This window comes from Mesoplodon bidens, assembly GCF_964165515.1.
Source record: "Mesoplodon bidens genome assembly, chromosome: 3".
Classification (NCBI taxonomy): Eukaryota; Metazoa; Chordata; class Mammalia; order Artiodactyla; family Ziphiidae; genus Mesoplodon; species Mesoplodon bidens.
The window spans coordinates 34831102-34851214 of NC_138178.1; the positions used below are offsets into that span (position 1 = coordinate 34831102).

Sequence of the window (20113 nt, forward strand, 5' to 3'; positions counted from 1 at the left end):
GGTTGGCGGAAGAGGACGCCCGGACGCCTGTGGGCCCGCACTTACAAGCTCCCGCCGCCCAGTCAGCCCAGCTCGAATCACAGCGCCGACCCCACCACCCGCAGAACAAGCACGCTCACCTTCGCGTGCACCATACGCCAGCGCGCCGGGGGCGGGACTGAGAACGCACGACCTTTGACCCGTCTGCGTCTCTGGCGCCGCCGGAAGCAGGCGGAGCGTCCGTTAGCGGCGCCCCGCCGGTTACCTGGACTGAGGCCGGTGCGGTGGAGTTGCAGGAGCTGCGGCTGCGGAGGAGCTGTGGAGCCGGCCCCGCGAGCCGGGAGCATGAGGACCTGGTGTCTGTGTCAGATTTGTACCTGCAGGTAAGAAACGGCCGGTGTGGCGGCCGCCGGGGCTTGGAAGCGAGCTGGGGTCTCGGGGAACGGAGCCCTCAGAGTGGCCGCCCCGCCAAGGTGGAGGACGCGGGCCCAGCGACGTCCCACTTATCCCCGGGTCCGCAGATGCTCGCTGCTCACCCGCCAGCTACCGCGGGTTAAGCAGTTCTGCTTTGTCGGCTCCTATCCAGGGGCGCAAACTGAAATGCTATGGCGCCAGGCAGATGATATAAGCCTGTGTAGCAGCGGCTAGATGTCCGGCTGCCAAGGGTGGAGGCCTGATCCGACGGGGAGAGTGTATACCCACAAATTTTTTTTTTAATTTCTTTTTTTTGGCTGTATTGGGTCTTCGTCTCTGTGCGAGGGCTTTCTGTATTTGCGGCAAGCGGGGGCCACTCTTCATCGCGGTGCCCGGCCCTCTCACTATCGCGGTCTCTCTTGTTGCGGAGCATGGGCTCCAGAAGCGCAGGCTCAGTTGTGGCTCACGGGCCTAGTTGCTCTGCGGCATGTGGGATCTTCCCAGACCAGGGCTCGAACCCGTGTCCCCTGCATTGGCAGGCAGATTCTCAACCACTGTGCCACCAGGGAAGCCCCTATGCCCACAGAATTTTTTAAAAATAAATAAAAGGAAACGGAAGGAAAGTAGAACGGTGTGCGAGTCTATGAGTTTTCGACCCGTGTTACGCTTTCTTCTGTTCGTAGCTTTCCTTGCCGGCCTGACCATATTCCCGTTCCCAATCCCATCCAGACTGCTTTCCTTTGGGATGTGACGGACTGAAAAGGTAGTAGGTAGTCTCCTGAAACCCAGAATTGGTCAGTGAGTCCTGCCTAACCTGTAAGCAGTCATCTCCTTCCTCAGCTTCCTTGCTGACCCAGGGATTAGATGACTATTTGCTAAATAAATATTATGAATATGTCAATCCTGTCGTACTGTAATCCCCTACAAAAGAAAAACACTTCACATGGTGATGGGAAGCAGTTTCCCCGTAGTTTCATGGTAAATGTTGTTTTTAATTACTAATCGGATGTAGATGAAAAGATAAGTCGACCTTTGAGGATTTGATTCATATCTGAAAACCCTGCTGTGCAAGAAAATTGATTAATTTTTTTTCTAATCTTTAAATTAATTTCTATCCAACCTAAGTTCCTTTCCCATCCAGCTGTCAGGAAATTTCAGTCTTCATTATGTTGGAGGCTTCCTTTTCTCCAAGCAGTAGAATGATCCAGGGAGCAGAGGCATTGCCAATGCAAGAGGAGCCTTCTCTGGGCTCTAAACATTGGTAAGCTTCCCACTGAAATGTCTCTTGCTGAAGTTCGCATCATCCCTTCAAGAGTGGTGCCACCGCTGCTTTGAAGTTTATGTTTGAGGTACAAGAATCTTGGCAAAGTTGGGAGCCACTGTTGTAGGGTTCCACCTAGCCAGCTCTTGATATCCGGCCACCTGCTGGAACACTGATAGAATGGGGCAAAGACCCCCGCTCTTCTAAGAACTCCCTCCCCCTCATCTTCTACCTCCTTCCTCTCTCTGGGGAGTCATCCCCTCTTCCCTCTTTTGCAGTCCAGGACCATCTGTTTCCTCTTAGGACCTCATTTCCAGAAGGATATCTGATTTCATCTCTTCATCAATTGTGTTTAAAAAGACAGGAGAACGTGTTGACTTCAGGCAGCTTATATCCTCGGCCCTTCCCAAAGTCCTGCAAGAAGGACATATCAGGGTCCTGACTACCTGCTTGAAATAAAGGAGGGGAAACAAACAAGTAGGACAAACTCATTCATATTTCAATATGTTGCCTGTCTTTAGGAGGATCAAGATTGTCAAAGAGAGCCCTTCAGGGAAATTTTGACCTGCATCTGCTACTTTTTCATCTTGCTGTTTGAATCTTTTTTTTTCATACTATGTAACTAAATCTTTTCAAATGTCTATTTCTTTCACTATATCAGTCAAAACAACCATCTATCTCAGAACATCGTTTTCTCTGCAATGTGTATATACAATTGCTCATGTGAGTAAAGCTATGATAAGTTATTTATGTTTGCATAGGCGACATCATTGCCCACATGGAACCACAAGGATTTATGAAAATTCTGACATGTCTTGTCCCACAGCTGAATGTATCCTATGTATCCTATGTATGGCAGTGTTCTTCCACCTCAGAGTCTGAAGCCCAAGGAAGAATTTCGAGCATAACGTGGTAAAATGGAAGGAATAACAACATTTAAGTAAATATCAAGAAACTGTTTGCTTTACCTATTTTTCTCCCTACTCTTCTGGGTTTTTTTGTTTTTGTTTTTTGAATTTTTGAATTTTATTTTATTTATTTTTTATACAGAAGGTTCTTATTAGTTATCCATTTAATACATATTAGTGTGTATATGTCAATCCCAGTCCCACTCTTCTGGTTTTAATAAGGTGTTTTTGTTTTTAACTCTTTAAACTTTTTAGTTGATTGAAGTTGAACCAGTCTAAGAAGCAAGAGACTAGTTAAGTCACAACTTGAGGAAAACAGAAAGATGAGAATTAAGTTAAATGATAAAATGAGAAGGAAAGGGGATATATAAAGAGTTCTATTGATTGTTTTTGTTAACCTCCTAAAATCTCTTGTGTTTCTCTGCTTTCCATTGTGACCAGAACCTAGAGGAATGCAGCAGCTTCCTAATGGTTATGTTTCTATCTACTCTAGCTTTTGCATCTCTGATCTGTTTTCTAACGTTAGCCAAGATGACCTTTTTATGTACTATTTATTTTTTGATTTTATTTTATTTTTTTTATTGAAGTTTAGTTGATTTGCAGTGCTGTGCCAATCTTCGCTGTACAGCAAAGTGACTCAGTTATACACATACAGACATTCTTTTTTCATATTCTTTTCCATTATGGTTTATTGACAGGATATTGACTATAGTTCCCCGTGCTATACAGTAGGACCTTGTTGTTTATCCATCCTATATGTAACAGTTTACATCTGTTGGGACTTCTCTGGTGGTCCAGTGGCTAGGACTGTGTGCTCCCAAGGCAGAGGGCCCGGGTTCCATCTGTCGCCGGGGAACTAGATCCCGTGTGGGTGCCGCAGCTCAGTGTTCAGTGCCACAACTGGAGATCCCGCATGCTGCAGCTAAGACCCGTTGCAGCCAAAATAAATTTAAAAAAAAAAAGTTTACATCTGCTAATCCCAAACTCCCAGTCCATCCCTCCCCCTTCCCCCACCCACCTTGGCAACCACAAGTCTGTTCTCTGTGTCTTCAGTCTGTTTCTGTTCTGTAGATAGGTTCATTTGTGCCATATTTTAGATTCCACATATAAGTGATACCACATAGTATTTGTCTTTCTCTTTCTGAGTTATTTCACTTAGTATGATAATCTCTGGTTGCATCCATATTGCTGCAAATGGCATTATTTTGATCTTTTTTATGGCTGAGTAGTATTCCATTGTATATATGTACCACATCTTCTTTATCCATTCATCTGTCGATGGACATTTAGGTTGTTTCCATGTTTTGGCTATTGTGAGTAGTGCTTGTATGAACATAGGGGTGCATGTATCTTTCTGAATTAGAGTTTTGTCTGGGTATATGCCCAGGAGTGGGATTGCTGGATCATATGGTAATTCTATTTGTAGTTTTCTGAGGAACTGCCACACTGTTTTCCATAGTGGCTGCACCAACTACATTCCCACCAACAGTGTAGGAGGCTTCCCTTTTCTGCACACCCTCTCCAGCATTTTTTATTCATAGACTTTTTAATGGTGGCCATTCTGACTGGTGTGAGGTGGTACCTCATTGTAGTTTTGATTTGCATTTCTCTAAATACTTAGTGATGTTGAGTAAGATGACCTTTTTAAAATGCGGATCTAATCCTGTCACCTCCCTGCTAAAAACTGCTGTTATATTTTCCCATTATATTTAATGTATACCAAAATCCCTTCGTTGTTTGCTCGCTGCTTTCTTCTCTGATTTATCTTCACTGTAATGCCCTTTGCACTCTTACGGTTACATCTCATAGGACATTTTTCATTTCTTGGAAGTACCAGGCTTCTCTTGTCACAGAGCCTTCCAAGATACTATGTTACCTGCGTGGAATTTTTCCTGCCTCTTTACCCTAATTAATGCCTATTCAGCCTATAGCTCTCAACTCAGTTATCACTCTGAAAAGCCTTCACTGACACTCATCCAGTTTTCAGGCTAGGTAAAAGTGCCCTATGTAAGTTCTCAAAGCATCTGCCTATTATTTATTATTAGATTAGTTTCATTGTTCCATGAAAGCAGGAACTATGTCTGTTCTTATATCAGCATTCTATTTCCAGAAACCTGTTACAATGTCTCCTGGCTCATAGTAGGCACTCACTATTTATTCAGTGTGTGAAAGACAAAAAAGTCCTTTTAAGCCTAAACTTTTCATTTTGATCTTTGTCAGTTCAGTGGGTTCTTTTCTCTATTTTCTTAATGTGTACACTATATTCAAGGTACAATCTTAGGCATTAAGTATAAAATTATCAAGAAAGAGAGGTTCTTGCTTTCCAGAAACTCATACATCAGATTTCTATAATTTAGGTCGTTCAGTGAACATGGTGGGAACCAGAGAATTTCAGGATCTGAGAGATTGGTGTATAGTTCTAAAGATGTATGTTGAGATAAGATTACGAAGTCTTGGTTGTCAGACTGAGGAGCTTAACATTTTTCTAGTAGCCACTAAAACTTTCGGAGTTCTGCTACCAGATAGGATATAGCAGATGGCAGAAAGCCATTACTTCCACTGAAACAGCTAAAAAAGAAATACATAAATTTAAAAAAAATCTTTTTTTAATGGAAGCAAAGAAGTAAAATTACAGAGACAGGGGAGCCCTTCCTAGATGAGCTGAGATGGCCAACTGTGTACTTCTCTGGGAGCATTTGTCAAGCCTAGGCCAAGGCTGAAGATTAGGGAAGCATCAGCAGCGGGACCCTCCTAGGAGAAGGGAAACCGGTGGAGCACTTAACATTTAGGTGGTGTGACCAACTGGAATCTGTAAATACCCCAGAAGTATGGCAGGTTTTCCTTGTGGGATGTCTGCTGAGGGATTAGTGGGCATGGTGGGCTAGAGGACTGGGCTAGAAAGAGCCCACAGAAATATCCCACAGTCTCACTTGGGAGCAGGTGCTTAGGGGAGTAAGTCCCACTAGAATGAAGGCTCTACCACAAACACATCACAGGTCTTGTCCTTGAGAAATTTGTAACTGGAGGAAGACAATGTCTAACTGAAGGTGCCGCTGAATGCCAGCTGCACTCAGTTCCTGACTGGATCAAGGTGACCTGCCCCATATCCTATCTGCGTAACATAGGAAAGAGCAAGCTGTCTTCTGTTGAAAATAACATCGACTTTAGTTTCTATGCTTTTCTTATACATGACATCTGGCATAGAGTAAAACATTATGAGACCTGTGAAGAATCAGGAAATATTTAAAGAGGTGATGGTCAAGAAATTTCCAAACTTGATGAAGGAATCAGGCTTCAGAGTCAAGAAGCTCGATAAACCCCAAAATAAACACAAAGCCACGCCTGGCAACCGTTGTCAAACTTCTGAAAACCAAGTAAAGATAAATTGTTAGAAGTTGTAAGAGGAAAAAAAAATGTTGTAAGAGCAAAATCTACATATTATTGACAAAAGAAAAATTAGAAATATACTGCACCAGAAACTATGGAAGCCTGAAGATAATGCAGTGACATTTTAAAGTACTAAAAGGAAATTTCAAACCCAGTGAATCCCAGCATTTTATATGTAGTGAAAATATCCTTCAAAAATAATGCAAAACAAAGACGTTTGTAGGAAAAAAAAAGCAGCAGAGAATTTGTTAGTAGCAGATACATACAACAAAAAGTACTTAAAGTTCTTCACGTTGAAGGAAAATGATTCCAGAGAGAAGCATGAAATGCAGGAAGGAATGAAGCATACAGAAGAGGTAAATAAGTGGGTAAGTGTAAAAGGATATTAATTATATTAGAGATTTTATACAAGTCAAGTCACAATAATTATATTAGGTGATTTTATACAAATATAGAATTAAAATATATTATAACAATAGCACAAAAGGCAGAAGGATGTAAATGGAATTCAGCTGTTGAAAGCTTCTTCCACTGTTCTAGAAGTGGTAAAAACATCAATTTAAGTTTGAACAGATCAAAAGGATCCCCTAATAAGTCAAAAATGTATCTTTATTCTAAAAGTACAGAAAGTTATCATTAAAATGCTAATGGAGAAAATGCAATAATAAGAGTACCCTTTCTTAATCCCAAAGGAGGAAATAAGGGGTAAGGGAACAAAGAAAATATGGGACCAACCAAAAGCAAATAGTAATATAGTCAACTTATAAACAAAATTAGATCAATCCTTACATTAAAAGTAAATGAAATAAATATTACAATTTAGAACTCAAAGATTGATTACTCAGACATTAAGAAGATAGGAAGATATTATGGAAAACGTATACCGATAATTGTTCTAGTATGGAGCAATGCCTTGAAAAATACAATTGGCCAAACTGACTCATGAAGGAAAACATCAGAATAGCCTTATATCTGTTAAAGAAATTGCATGTGTAGAATTTAAGGTGTAATTTAAAACTAGAGCATAAAGAAAATTTGAGCATTTCTAATTTCTGAGTGGGATATAGATGGCTAGACAAAAGTGTTTCCAACCTAACAGGAAACAGCCAGATAATATACAAAATCATAAATATTCATGAGTACTTCAGAAAGCTGAGATCACAGGGAAATGCAAAACAACAACAAACCTCTAACCTAAAGGAAGAACAAGAAATTATCCTGGGCCCAACCATTAGAGATCTACATCAAGGAGAGGGACAGACACACTGAGAGAGCCCCACCACTGAGACCCAGGGACACGGGGTTTGCTTAAGATTGAGGCTGGTGGGCTTCCCTGGTGGCGCAGTGGTTAAGAATCTGCCTGCCAAGGCAGGAAACGGGTTGGAGCCCTGGTCCGGGAAGATCCCACATGCCGCGGAGCAACTAAGCCCATGTGCCACAGGTACTTAGCCTGCGCTCTAGAGCCCGTGACCCACAACTACTGAGCCTGCATACCACAACTACTGAGCCTACATGCCACAACTACTGAAGCCCTTGCGCCTACAGCTGGTGCTGCACAACAAAAGAAGCCACCGCAATGAGAAGCCCACGCACTGCAACGAAGAGTGCCCCCCCTCCACAATTAAAGAAAGCCCGTGCTCAGCAAAGACCCAACGCAGCCAAAACTAAAATAAATAACTAAATTTATTAATTAAAAAAAAGACTGAGCCTGGACCTGGACAACAGAGGAACACCCCCTCCACACACACACACACACACACCAGATTACTGAGCACTGAATAACAAGCAACAACAGTGTACCATTGGAGAGAAGCAAGATCACAGAGAGACATTCTCTGAGGTGCAGGTGCAAAGAGAATGCCTCAAGCTGAGAATGGCGCAGAAATTAAGAAAACCAGCCCTCACCCCCCGCCCCACCCCAAAGCGCAAGATAATGCCAAAGGAATTTAAAGCTGATGGTACACTGAAGGTAAGCCTAGCAACAACAAAAGGCAAACCTAGCTCAGCTACTGACTGAGCTGACTTAACCCCCCTCACTAAAGGCCTGGCAAATGAAGACGTATATCCGTTTCTGGACATAAATACTGTTTATCCCAGTCTCTACTGTGCTACACACAATATCCAGCTTTCAAATACAAATTACAAATTGCACAAAAAGTAACATTTTATGGAAACACAGCAGTGCCATTCATTTACATATTATCTATGGCTGCTTTCATGCTACAGTGTCAGAACTGAGTAGTTGCAACACAGACCATATGGCCCGCAAAGCCCCAAATATTTATTTAATGAAAATGAAAAAATACGATATTAAAATGTGTGGGATGTATCTAAAGCAATGCTTAGAGGGAAATTTATAGCACTAAATGTTTGTATTAGAAAAGAAGACAGTCTTAAATCAATAGCTTAGGGGTCCATCTTATGAAACTAGAAAAATGTGCAAATTAAACCCAAAGCAAAGTAGATGGAAAGAAATAATGAAGAGCAGCAATCAATGAATCTGTAAACAGAAAAACAATGAGAAAATCGATGAAACCAAAAGCTGCATCTGTTAAAAGATAATAAAATTGAACAACCCTAACCGCACTGACCAAGGAAAAAGAAAAAAAAAAAAGACACTAATTACAGATATCAAGAATGAAAATAAGGATCTCACTATAGACCCTGTAGAACCTTATTTTACGTTATTGTTTCTTCTATTTCCTTACTCTTATCTTTGATGATTTCATCAGGTTGCGTGTGTGTGTTTGTGTGTGTGTGTGCATGCGCACACACATTCAAGGATTAGTGTATATGCAGTCAACCTTTTAAACCTCCCAATGGCCAAAGCTAGAATGCTTTGAGCAACAGAATACTGATAGTGTTGGATTTCAACCCCTAAATATATATCTATATATAGATATAGATATCTATAACTATATCTAGATATATAGATATATATGCATCCCCTGGAGTCCATGTGGATATACATAAAGTGAATAAATGGGGAAGAAGGAACAACTCTTCCCTTCCAAAGGATTCCAATTAGTAAAAGTAGACGGAATGAAGAAAGTAGAAGGTCACAATTAGAACATCTTCGTAATAATTATTGTAGGCACAATCCACAGTGCACGCTAAAATTAAGGGGCAATACTTTAAGAAGCAGCAGAATATTTGCACAGTGTCAAAGTATTGTCTCTGAAGTAAGTATTTATTAATTACAAAGAGAAAAATAGTAACTTAATAGACAAGAAACTTGGCAAAAACTACCTGAACCAAGGATCAAGTCACTTGTGAAAGGACTTATTGACATATTGTTCCCCCTGATAGTATGCGTTAAGAAGGGCAAGAATGCATAACCTCACTCTCATCTTGAGAAAACACTAGATAACCCCAGATTGAGGGCCATTCTATAAAACCTCTAGCCAGTGTCATGGTCAAAAGTGTCAAGGTCATGAAAGACAAGAAGAAATTGAGGAAGCATCCCAGATTGGACGAGGCTAGAGAGGCAAGGCAACAAAACACAATGTGGGATCCTGGATTAGAACTCGGGCAGAATAAAGGACAATAGTGGAAAAATGGTAAAATCCCAAAATGTTGACATGTAAAAGACAGAATATTTGGGATTTCATCACACTGTACATGAGAGTGGACCCAAGCCTTACATTAGTGTTTACATTGTAAAATCTGGAGTTTTTCGGTGTCCTTGCATAGTTACTAAAGATTACAAAATATTTCAAACTGCCAAGAAAATAGAGGGGATTTCCTAGAAAAATGTATCTGAGTTAGAAATAAAGTTGTAACTTTTCCACTGTCCCGATAATGCTGTCCACTCCTTGTAACCTACGTAGGCCTTAGAGGAGGAAGGGAGGGAGGGAGGGAGGGAAGGAGGGAAGAAGGGAGGGAGGGAAGGAAGGGGAAGGAGGGAAAGAGTCAAGGAGAGAAGGAGGAAAGGACAGAAGAAAGGAAAGAAAGGAAAGAAGGAAGTACACTGTTGAGGTAGCTGAGGTGTCCCATTGCTTCTCTTCTGTGTGGCTCAGCCTCATTAGCTTAACACAGTCTTACAAGTTACTGTAAAATGGTTGAGTTTTGTCTACATCAAGGGACCTTGGAAACTCCAAGGCCTGTAGCAAACGAAGGGGAATTTCAATTCCAGCACCATGAATGTTTTCTAGAAAGACTCACTGCTAATCTTGAAGCACTATACACTTGACCCTTGCACAGTGTGGGAGTTGGGGAGCCACCCTTCCCCGCCATGGAAAACCCAGGTATAACGTGTAGTTGGCCCTCCGTATACTCAGCTCCTCCGTATCCGAGGTTCCACATCCATATTCAACCAACCTTGGATACTGCAGTATTTACTAGTCATAGAAATCTGTGTATAAGTGGACGCAAGCCATTCAAACCCATCAGCTGTATAAGAGAAGGAAGCTATTAAACGCGGTTACTCACCAACCGCTGCTAAAAAGTCTCTCTGTGCAGACATCTCAAATCCATGGCTAACCTCCTCACAATAGCCAGAAATAAAAGTGTGCTCGTGCCTCCTGCTCCTGCTCTCCCAACTACCACCCACTTCCACACCGGCTTCAGGCTGTCCATTTGGAACTTCTTGCCACTCTTTCCTGCCCTTGACGTTCTTTTAGGTGTGATTCACAGGAAGTGAATGACTGGGATGAGGCTGTGAGAGTGAATCTCTGTGTGATCCGCTCTGAATCCTGTAACTCACACCCCAAAGACAGCCCAGGGCACTGAGCCCAGCAGCGTTGCTCCTGGACTCAGAGAGGCAGCCAAGGTGACCATACGCAAGGCCACCAGAACCCGAATGCAAATAAGTCACCTGCCTTTGTAAGGATGCCACTGAATAATCAAAGTACATTTATTTCTGAGTTCCTAGTCAGGATCGTGAAAGAGAAATAGTAACTCTTAGGTGATAGAAACAGTAGTAAAATACAGTACAGAGGAAGGTCATTTGAATGAAAACAAGACAAAAGGTAAAACAGCAAATGAAAAATAGCAACTTTAAATACAAAGTGAAGCAGTTTAATAACAAATTTTGTTAATAAGAAAAATACATGTCCCCTGTCTTTATTACATGCTGTACAAAATAAAATATTGCACCTTTAAGTCATATAATAAATATATACAAAGAGTATTGTACAAATGATCTCTCTTTTAATTTGAAAAGCCTTCAACAATCAACTGTGATTGATGATGAACAGGCCCCAGGCTGGTGTGTCCTCGTCACGTTCCCGCACACCCATTCCCAACCACCAGACCCTCCACGTGCAGTAGTGCTCATCCCAGTGTCAGTGAGGCTGCAGTTAGAACAAGAGGCCTGGTGCTCAGGATATGGCAGAGAGACTCAGCAAGCTTGTCCACAGACACACGCAAAGCCAGAGCGCACTGCTCGCTTAGGAGTGACCAGGGACTAGGGCCAGCACACCTGCTTCAGGTAACTTTGCTGCCGACAGGCTATAGGCAACATGCGCACAGGCAGCTGGGACCTCGAATAAAGAAGTAGGACCACTTATTTGGGGTTGTGGGCCATCCGAAGCCATGACTGGTAGAATGTAAGGTAAGATCCCCTAATCAAATCAGCTTTAGAACTTACAATTAAATACTAGTTCCCAGCTCCTTCAGCAGCAACATCTTCTCCAAACTTTACCTCCGCCCTGACGCCATCCCTAATGCCAGCATTGGGATCCAAACCCAAACCAATTCTGACCTAACCGTAATCCATAAAGCCAACTCTAGCCTTAACAATAAGTTAACCTCCATTTTTCTCACCTAACCCAAGGCTAAAACTAAAATGAACCTTAAACTTATTCACCAAATCCTAACTCTAACTCCTCATCCTAACTGTACCTTCCAGCCTAACGCTAATTCGCTTTGGATTTACTGACAAATCAGTTCAAATTAAAACAGTTATTTCCTGTAAACAGCTCTTTTCATCTATCATGTTTCAGAGTTAGATTACTTTCTCATAATTTTTCCAAAATAAAAATCCTTAGGGATACTATCTTATGCATAAATTCGGTCTAACAAGTCTTTGGCTTTTCTGTTTGTGTGCAAGAGAATAGTGCTGAGAAAAGTCTCATTCACAGCTCTTAAAAGAACGCTTTGAATATACTTCAAAATCAGCAGAAGAGGTTAACTTTCTGTCTCCTTTAACTTCCAAGATGCCTCATTTGGTCACATGTCGATTTCCGTAGTTGTGAAAATGGCAGCCATGTTTACTCTGTTTTCTTCCCTAAGTTCTCTAAGAGCAAGGACAAGATGCCATTCCCCCAGGATGCCTGGATCAGTCAGGGTCACAAGCCTGTCCAGAGTGATTGTCTCCTTTTCACGTTTAGTAAGGGTCCAAAAAATGCCATTAGAGCCAACATCTTAACGACTACTGGCCAGAGCTTCTCAAATGTAAATGCCTTATAAACCCGTTGCAACCCTAAAACTGAGAGAAGTCATCAGTTGCCGTGTTTACCAAGCCCTCAGGATGTCCTACTCTGTACTGGTCTATAAATCACAGGAAGAGGCAGCTCGTGACAGTGCACAGGTGATCTTGGTGATTTCCTGATTAGAAGGACAGAACGAGGTCCCAGGTGCACTGGCGCGCCTGCTGCGGTGTTTTATGTTAGTCCTGGAACGTACCATTTACAAGAGTTGGAATTTAAAAACCGGCCATGGGAAATGACAGTACCCAATTTTAATAGTGGTGATTTTGCATTGACTTCTGTCTGATTGTAGAACCTAGAGGGTTTTTTGTGAAGAACTATATGTTTTTGTGCCAGCTACATGGGGAAGAGAGCTTTTACATTTTGCTTCATCTTCACAGCGGCATTAGGACCCCCCTGCAAAGCTTTATCCTTCTTGACACGATTGACAGCACCTTTGTTTGTAGAGGTCTAGCGAACACAAATTAAGATGCTTCACAAACGTACAGTGGTGAGTTGCGTCTGTGCAGCCTCCTGCAAAAAAAAAAAAAAAAATCCATTTAACACATAGCTCATTAGAGATCTAGTTACAAAAAGAAGTGCATGATTTTATGAAAAGCAGAAACTGAGATCACAGAGGGACGCGAAGAAGCTAGGCTTGGGTTAGGGCCACTGCTTGGCACTGGAGTCAGAAGTGCCCTGGACTCACTTCTTAGCTGGGCCAAGTGGCTTCTCGATGCCCTCAGGGGACGTCACAGCCCTTCAGGCCACCTGCTCCTCCCAGTGCTGACAGCGGCACTAGCTTCTGGGGTGTCATAAACCCCAGGGAAATCTTATCAAAGCAATGGACCTCTCCCTAGAAAAATATATATGATTACATTTCCCACATAACTTCAGGGCATTTACACACCTGCCCAATCCCATGCAAGGAAGCCTTGTCTGAGGGGCTGAAACTCCAAGGCAGAAAGAGGCTGTGGAGAGGCTCCCAGTGCTTGTTAGAAGGCCACCCACCACCCTACTCAGTCAACTATTTTTTTCTCTATAGGACACCAAGTTGCACCCACATCAAAGCAGCTAATCTCCTGATGTCCCAAGATACCACATCCATTCAGAATGGCCCTGCGGACGAGACCCTGACAAGGTTGGCTCCATGCGGTCCGGTTTGCACAAGGCTTCGGGGTGGTCGCAATACCTGAGAGGGGTACGTACTATCACAGGAAGGCCCCAGGCAGTGCCGCCAGGAAGAGGGTTTCTTTCCCGGCTCGCAGCGTCTCTCAGCCACCGTCTTGCAGCTCCTCGTGTGGACACAGTCCACTTTTCGAGACTGGAAGCCCTGACCACAGGCTGACGTACAGGGCCTCCAAGGGCCTGTGTGCCAACATGCATGACAAGCCCCCGACGAGCAGTTCCTCCAAAAGGTGGGTCTGAAATGAGAAAAACAAACAAAAAGGTGGACAATGGGAGAAAGTGGGGTGTCACTTCTTGCTGGGATCAAGCCTTTTACTGTACTGTACTTTCAGTATAGCAAAGGCTTGACAGTTATGACCTTATTCAACAGGAAACTCATCTGCATTGTTCCTGGCTGACGAAGCAAAGTGGTGGAGGAATCACAACCTCAATAGAGGCAAGCAAACCGCATGTTTCCATGAGCCTCCGGCACCACATCAAGGCACGCACCTCAAAAGACACACTCTCCTGATGAGCTGGAGCAGATCGATTTAGGCAAGGAAGAGAAGAATGACACATTTGTTAACAAACTGTAAGCTCCGTTTATATAAGCGCTTGAAATATATTCTGGTATGAGTATGAATGTGTTTGTGAGCAATCTTCTCCACTAAGAGGAACACTCTAGTTTACATTTAGGACACACTATAACTCGCAGTGAGAGCTAAGAAAGACCTTTTGGGAAGAGGGATCTCTCTCTAGCCTCCTTACCCTTTAAAACAGAACAGCAAGTTAATGCCCTGTGTTTTGTTGTTGTCAAAAAGGGTCCACTGTATGTGTATATTTATTTGACAGTCATGTGCCAGAGAATTTTCCAAATATTTTACATAGATTGACTCCTTTACTCCTCACAACTACCCTACACAGTAGCTACTTAATATTTTTAATTGAAGTATCATTGATTTACAATATTATATTAGCTTCAGGTGTACAATGTAGTGATTCAATATTTTTATTCTTTATACTCCACTTAAAGTTATTATAAAATACTGACTATATTTCCTGTGCTGTGCTTTACATCCTTGTACTTTATTTATTTTATACCAACTGGTTGACACCTCTCAGTCTCTTAGCTCTGTCTTGCCCCTCCTCCGTGCCTTTCCCCCCACCCGGGTAACCACTAGTTTGTCTCTGTATGTATGAGTCTGTTTCTGTTATAGTCATTCGTTTTATTTTTTAGATTCCACGTATAAGTGACAGCATATGATATTTGTCTTTCTGTGTCTGACTTGCTTCCCTAAGCATATATACACTCCAGGTCTATCCATGTGGTTGCAAATGGCAAAATCTCATTTTTTATGGCTGAGTAATATTTCGCTGTACATGTACCACATCTCCTTTATCCATTCATCTGTTGATGGCTACTTAGGTTGTTTCCATATCTTTCCATATCTATTATAAATAATGCTGCTCTGAAAATTGGGGTGACATATCTTTTTTTTTTTTTTTTTTTTTTTTTTGCGGTACGTGAGCCTCTCACTGCTGTGGCCTCTCCCATTGCAGAGCAACAGGCTCCAGATGCACAGGCTCAGCGGCCATGGCTCACAGGCCCAGCCGCTCCGCGGCATATGAGATCTTTCCAGACCGGGGCACAAACCCGTGTCCCGTGCAGAGTCGGCAGAGAGAGTCAGCAGGCGGACTCTCAACCACTGCGCCACCAGGGACGCCCAATCTTTTTGAATTTGTGTTTTCATTTTCTTCAGATTTACACCAAGGAGTGGAATTGCTATATCATCTGGTAGTTCTCTTTTTAACTTTTTAAGGAATCTCCATACTGTTTTCCATAGCAGCTGCACTAATTGACATTCCCACTAACAGTGTACAAGTGTTCCCTTTTCCCATCCTCAGCAACATTTATTATTTGTTGTCTTTTTGACAACAGATATTCTGACAGGTGTGAGGTGATACATCATTCTGGTTTTGATATTCATTTCCCTGATGATTAGTGATGTTCAGCATCTTTTCATGTGCCTGTTGAATGCCCTCTGATTTTTGAACAGATATTTACCCTGGAGGGTGAGCCACCTTAGTGGACCCACTTTGGGGTATCTGCTCTTGTTCTCTCGGGCAGGGTTCCTGGAACTGATGTACTTGTACCACATGAGAATGTCTCCCCATCCCCTAAGATGACTGGAAGAGGGCCCTAACCTGAGCTGGTTCAATCACCGTCTTTCTCCCAGGAACTTGGAGGTTGCTGGAACAAGACATATAAACCTGAAGGCTGGAGTAGTGGTGGCCATACTCTGCCACATGGGCCAGAGAAGTAGAATAAAATAACATTCAGAAAGAACAAAGAAAGAAGCAGAAACACACGGAGCTGCAGAGCAGAGAGGAGAAATAACTCCTCATTTCTTGGTTACAGTCCTTCCTGAGGTCTCACAGCATTATCCCTTTGGATCTAGACATTTTTGTGTTCCTATAAAAGGCTCCCTATCAGCGCACATAATCCATAAGGAGTGTTGAAACACCACTGGAAATGTAATAAGGTGGAGAAAATTCTGATCACCTGAACTTCTCTAAGAGACTATTACACATAGTTGGAAGCAATACTTTGATTAGCCAGTAGGGGGAGACTCTACCAAAGGGTTTACTTAATACTGTCCCATCAAACTGTTTATAAGATTTGTAAGAGGAAAAGGGATGAGGGTGTCCTGTTAACTGCAGGGTTTTTGTTTTCTCCAGTGGGTATGAACCTTAGGGGGCCAAAAGTTGAGTTGCTTTGGACAAGAGGGCAGAGACTGAGTACTCTTCAGCCATCCCCTATGCAGAGATCAGCTTTTCTACTGAAAACAGTTGAACAAAATATTCCAAGGATACTCAAAGAAGACATTTTAAAAGATACCAAATTGTTCTATGGGAGAATGGTGGTCCTATCTTAATAAGAAATCTCCCACCCTCTTTGTATAAGTCATTCTAAGTTGACTTTTGTTGTTTCCAGCCCAAAGGACCTTAACTAATACAGCCTCTTTTTCTGCTTTGTTAGAAGACAGGGCCAGTGGGAAGTCAGAAGAAACTATTTAGCTTCCTAAATATGAAAGATGAGGGGGGCACAAGGAGCTAGAGACCAAGGCAGATGCTGAAACCCAAGAGGCTGGTCATTGAGGACCCAGTAAAAGAATGCACAATCGGTCCAGCAGAGAGCATCACTTCCTTCCGGGCAGGGATGGGACTGGGGATGGGGATGCCTGAGCTAGGGGGACACAGTCTGGGCACCAACACTGTGCACACAAGTGGAACTCGTGTTTTTCTATGCAAAACATGAAAGTAGAAATGGCAGCAGAAATCATAACAGTAACCCTGTTTCTACTAGTCTTTCTTAATTTCTCATTCCTATTCAGTCCATCTCTGCTCCTACCTCAAATAACCCATTTCATCATCAGCCAAATGGAACTACTGATTCTGTAGGGCAGTAGATTTCAAGTCTGGCTTGCTATCAGAGGTATGTAGGCAGCTTTAAAAAGACGTAGATTAGGAAAGAATTAAAAACAAAAGATAAACGAACGAACAAAAGAGATACAGATTGCCAGGTTCCACTCCTTCCCCAAGATTCTAATTCATTAAGTCCCAGTTGAGGCCCAAGAATGTTTAAAGACACTTCCCAGGGAATTCTGACTCATGGCTGAGGTTAGGAATTACCTCTTTGGGGAACAAACTGTGTGGGTCCTCCAGCACGTCCTCAGATCCCTGTGTTGTCTTCTTGCCATAATGTGGGCTAGTTTACCCTGATAATTCTCACTCCCTTTATAACTCTTTTCAGTGGAAGCCACACCTCCCAAACCCTTCCCAGGGCCAATAATAGAGGCTAACAGATGGCCTGCTCACCATTGATTCTCTACCAGTGGCCACTAATAATGTTACTCCTTGTAACACACCCTCTAATATTTACTGAGGCCGTACTATGGCAACTGGGGGTCTCCAGCCCACCCACTGCATTGTAAAGTGAGATCTAGTACCTCATCTACCTTCAGCGAGCCCACAGGAAGCATGCCCAGTCAGCAGAAGAGGTCTATGGGGGAAAATGAGGCCAGAAAACTGCAAAAGAGACCCACAGAAGCTCTCTAAACTAACCTAGTCCTTCTTCCATAAACCACCAGATATTTGGGGGAAATTAACAGCATGAAAGAAAAGTACTAGGACACTAGTACGAAAAGCTGAACAGCCAGCCCTGGAGGAAGCAGAAACAACAGAGAAAATGAAAGGCAACTTGACTCTTTTCCCCCTTCAGGTCTAGGAATTTTTCTTCTATTACTTCTTTTATGTCTACCCTTTCAGTTCATTTCCATATCTCTTTCTCTAAAACCCCACTTAATCAGATATCCTCGTGATAGATCCTTCCATGCCTTTTATCCTCTCTATTCTATTTTTTGCTTCTTGTTTTGGTTGGAAAGTTCATGGCGTATCCAAGGGACTGAAAGAAGGACAGTGGCTGGAATACAAAGAGTGAGACAGAGTGAGGTCTCGAATGAGGGTGTGCAGGGAAGTAGGACTTGACCGTGCAGTATTTTATAGGGCACATTGTGGATTTTAGTCAACCTTTTCCCTAAGAGCAAGTGAAGCCTCTAAAGTGATGTTAAGCTAGCAGGGAGATGGGGTGCGGTGGTGGTATGATCAGATTTGCCTTTTGGAAAAGATTACTCTGGCTGCAGTAGGGAGACTGGGTTGGAAAGGAGCATGGATGGATGGAGGGAGACCAGTTGGATGGCTTGGCCAGGGGTGATGCTGGTAAAGATGGAAAAAGGTGGATGGGTTGGAGAAAAAATACAAAGAGCCAAAAGTCATATAAAAAGTAACCAGAAAAATACAAATTACAATAAGATATTTTTTCATCCTTCAGATTGGCAAAATTTTTTAAATACTGAAAAACCTACATAAAGTTGATGAAAAGGGGGACTCTCATATACTGTTGGTATAGACATTTTGATGGTTATTTAGTAGTGTCCAAATGAGCATGTCTGTCAATTCAAGTCCATATCTAAAATTTATCCCATAAGAATATTACCCTTTGTGTATAAAGATGTTCCGGGATGTTTACCGCAGCATTTGTTTGTAATAGCAAAAAAATTGGAAACAATCCAATGTCCATTAGCAATGGAGTGAGGTAACATTAAGTACAACAATTCAAAAGAATAAAGTGACTCATGTACTCGGATGGGAAAAGGTCTATGATATATTGATAAGTAGAAAAAACAAGTTTCAGAAAAATATGTCCAGTATGTTATAAAGAAAGCTCAAACCACGTAGGTGTTTGTAATATAAATATATCTTTGAGCGTGCAAAGTAAAACATCTGGGATGATACCTATCAATCTGTGTGTGGTCTCCATCTCCCGAACAAAATTGGAAACTGGGTTTTCTGTTGAGAATAAGGGCAGCTGTTCCAGACATCTTCCATTCGAGGAGAATGGTTCTGGCTGGAATTGTTTTGGGAATAGGAAATGCAGCTGACCCTACATTGCCAAACCTTACTGAAGGCTCAAAATAGAAACAGAGCCAGTTGTCAAGGTCATCTCATTTTCTCCAGCAAGACTCAGGATGTGGAGGAGGAAGGAAGAGCCATAAAGTGAGCATCTTCTATGACCAAGGCTGCTTAAGTGCTTCACACTAAACCAATTAATCAAAACTTCCCCCAAACAAGATAACCTACAGACTAGGAGAAAATATTTGCAAATGATGCGACTGACAAGGGCTTGATTTCCAAGATAAAGTAAGAGCTCATACAACTCAACAACAACAAAAACCAGAAAACCCTATCCAAAAATGGGCAGAAGACCTAAACAGACGTTTGTCCAAAGAAGAAATACAGATAGCCAATAGGCACATGAAAAGATGCTCAACATCGCTAATTATTAGAGAAATGCAAATCAAAACTATAATGAGGTACCACGTCACACCAGTCAGGATGGCCATCATTAAAACGTCTACAAATAACAAATGCTGGAGAGGGTGCGGAGAAAAGGGAACCCTCTTACCCTGTTCGTGGGAATGTAAGGTGCAGCCATTGTGGAAGACAGTAAGGAGGTTCCTCAGAAAACTAAAAATAGAATTACCATGTGATCCAGCAATCTTGGGCATATATCCAGAGAAAACTATAATTCAAAAAGATACATGCACCCAATAGCCAAGACATGGATACAACCTAAGTGTCCACTGACAGATGAATGGATAAAGAAGATGTGGTACCTATATACAATGGAATACTACACAGCCATAAAAAAGAATGAAATCATGCCATTTGCAGCAACATGGATGCAACTAGAGATTATCATACTAAGTGAAGTAAGTCAGAAAGAGAAAGACAAATACCATACGATATCACTTATGTGTGGAATCTAAAACACGACACAAATGAACCTGTCTTTGAAACAGAAACAGAATCACGGACATAAGAGAATAGACTGGTGGTTGCCAAGGGGGAGGAGGTTGGGGGAGGGATGGAGTGTAAGGCTGGGGTGAGCAGATGTAAGTTTTTATATATAATAGATAGACAGTAAGGTCCTACTGTATAGCACAGAGAACTATATTCAGTATTCT

The 20113-nt window shown here is 42.3% G+C and overlaps 3 protein-coding genes across 3 annotated transcripts in view; 1 reads left to right on the plus strand and 2 right to left on the minus strand.

Moving 5' to 3' along the window:
- EFL1 (elongation factor like GTPase 1) overlaps nucleotides 1–326 on the minus strand; it is a gene marked incomplete at its 5' end in the record, with an annotated part of 117146 nt that extends 116820 nt beyond the window's left edge. Inside the window, one exon of the mRNA XM_081228230.1 lies at nucleotides 120–326. Coding sequence (XP_081084356.1) covers nucleotides 120–326 — 207 coding nt within the window. The remainder of the gene's footprint in view (nucleotides 1–119) is intronic.
- On the plus strand, nucleotides 121–3564 carry SAXO2 (stabilizer of axonemal microtubules 2). The gene is given in 4 exon segments (XM_081230122.1): nucleotides 121–362; nucleotides 2416–2489; nucleotides 2492–2559; nucleotides 2563–3564. Coding segments are annotated over 4 exon segments (216 nt in total). The 5' UTR covers nucleotides 121–324; the 3' UTR covers nucleotides 2599–3564.
- An 8647-nt stretch (nucleotides 3565–12211) lies between these two features.
- ADAMTSL3 (ADAMTS like 3) overlaps nucleotides 12212–20113 on the minus strand; it is a 367745-nt gene continuing 359843 nt past the window's right edge. Inside the window, 2 exon segments of the mRNA XM_081230123.1 lie at nucleotides 12212–12893; nucleotides 13569–13783. Of these exon segments, the coding sequence (XP_081086249.1) occupies nucleotides 12787–12893; nucleotides 13569–13783 (322 nt within the window). The 3' untranslated portion in view covers nucleotides 12212–12786.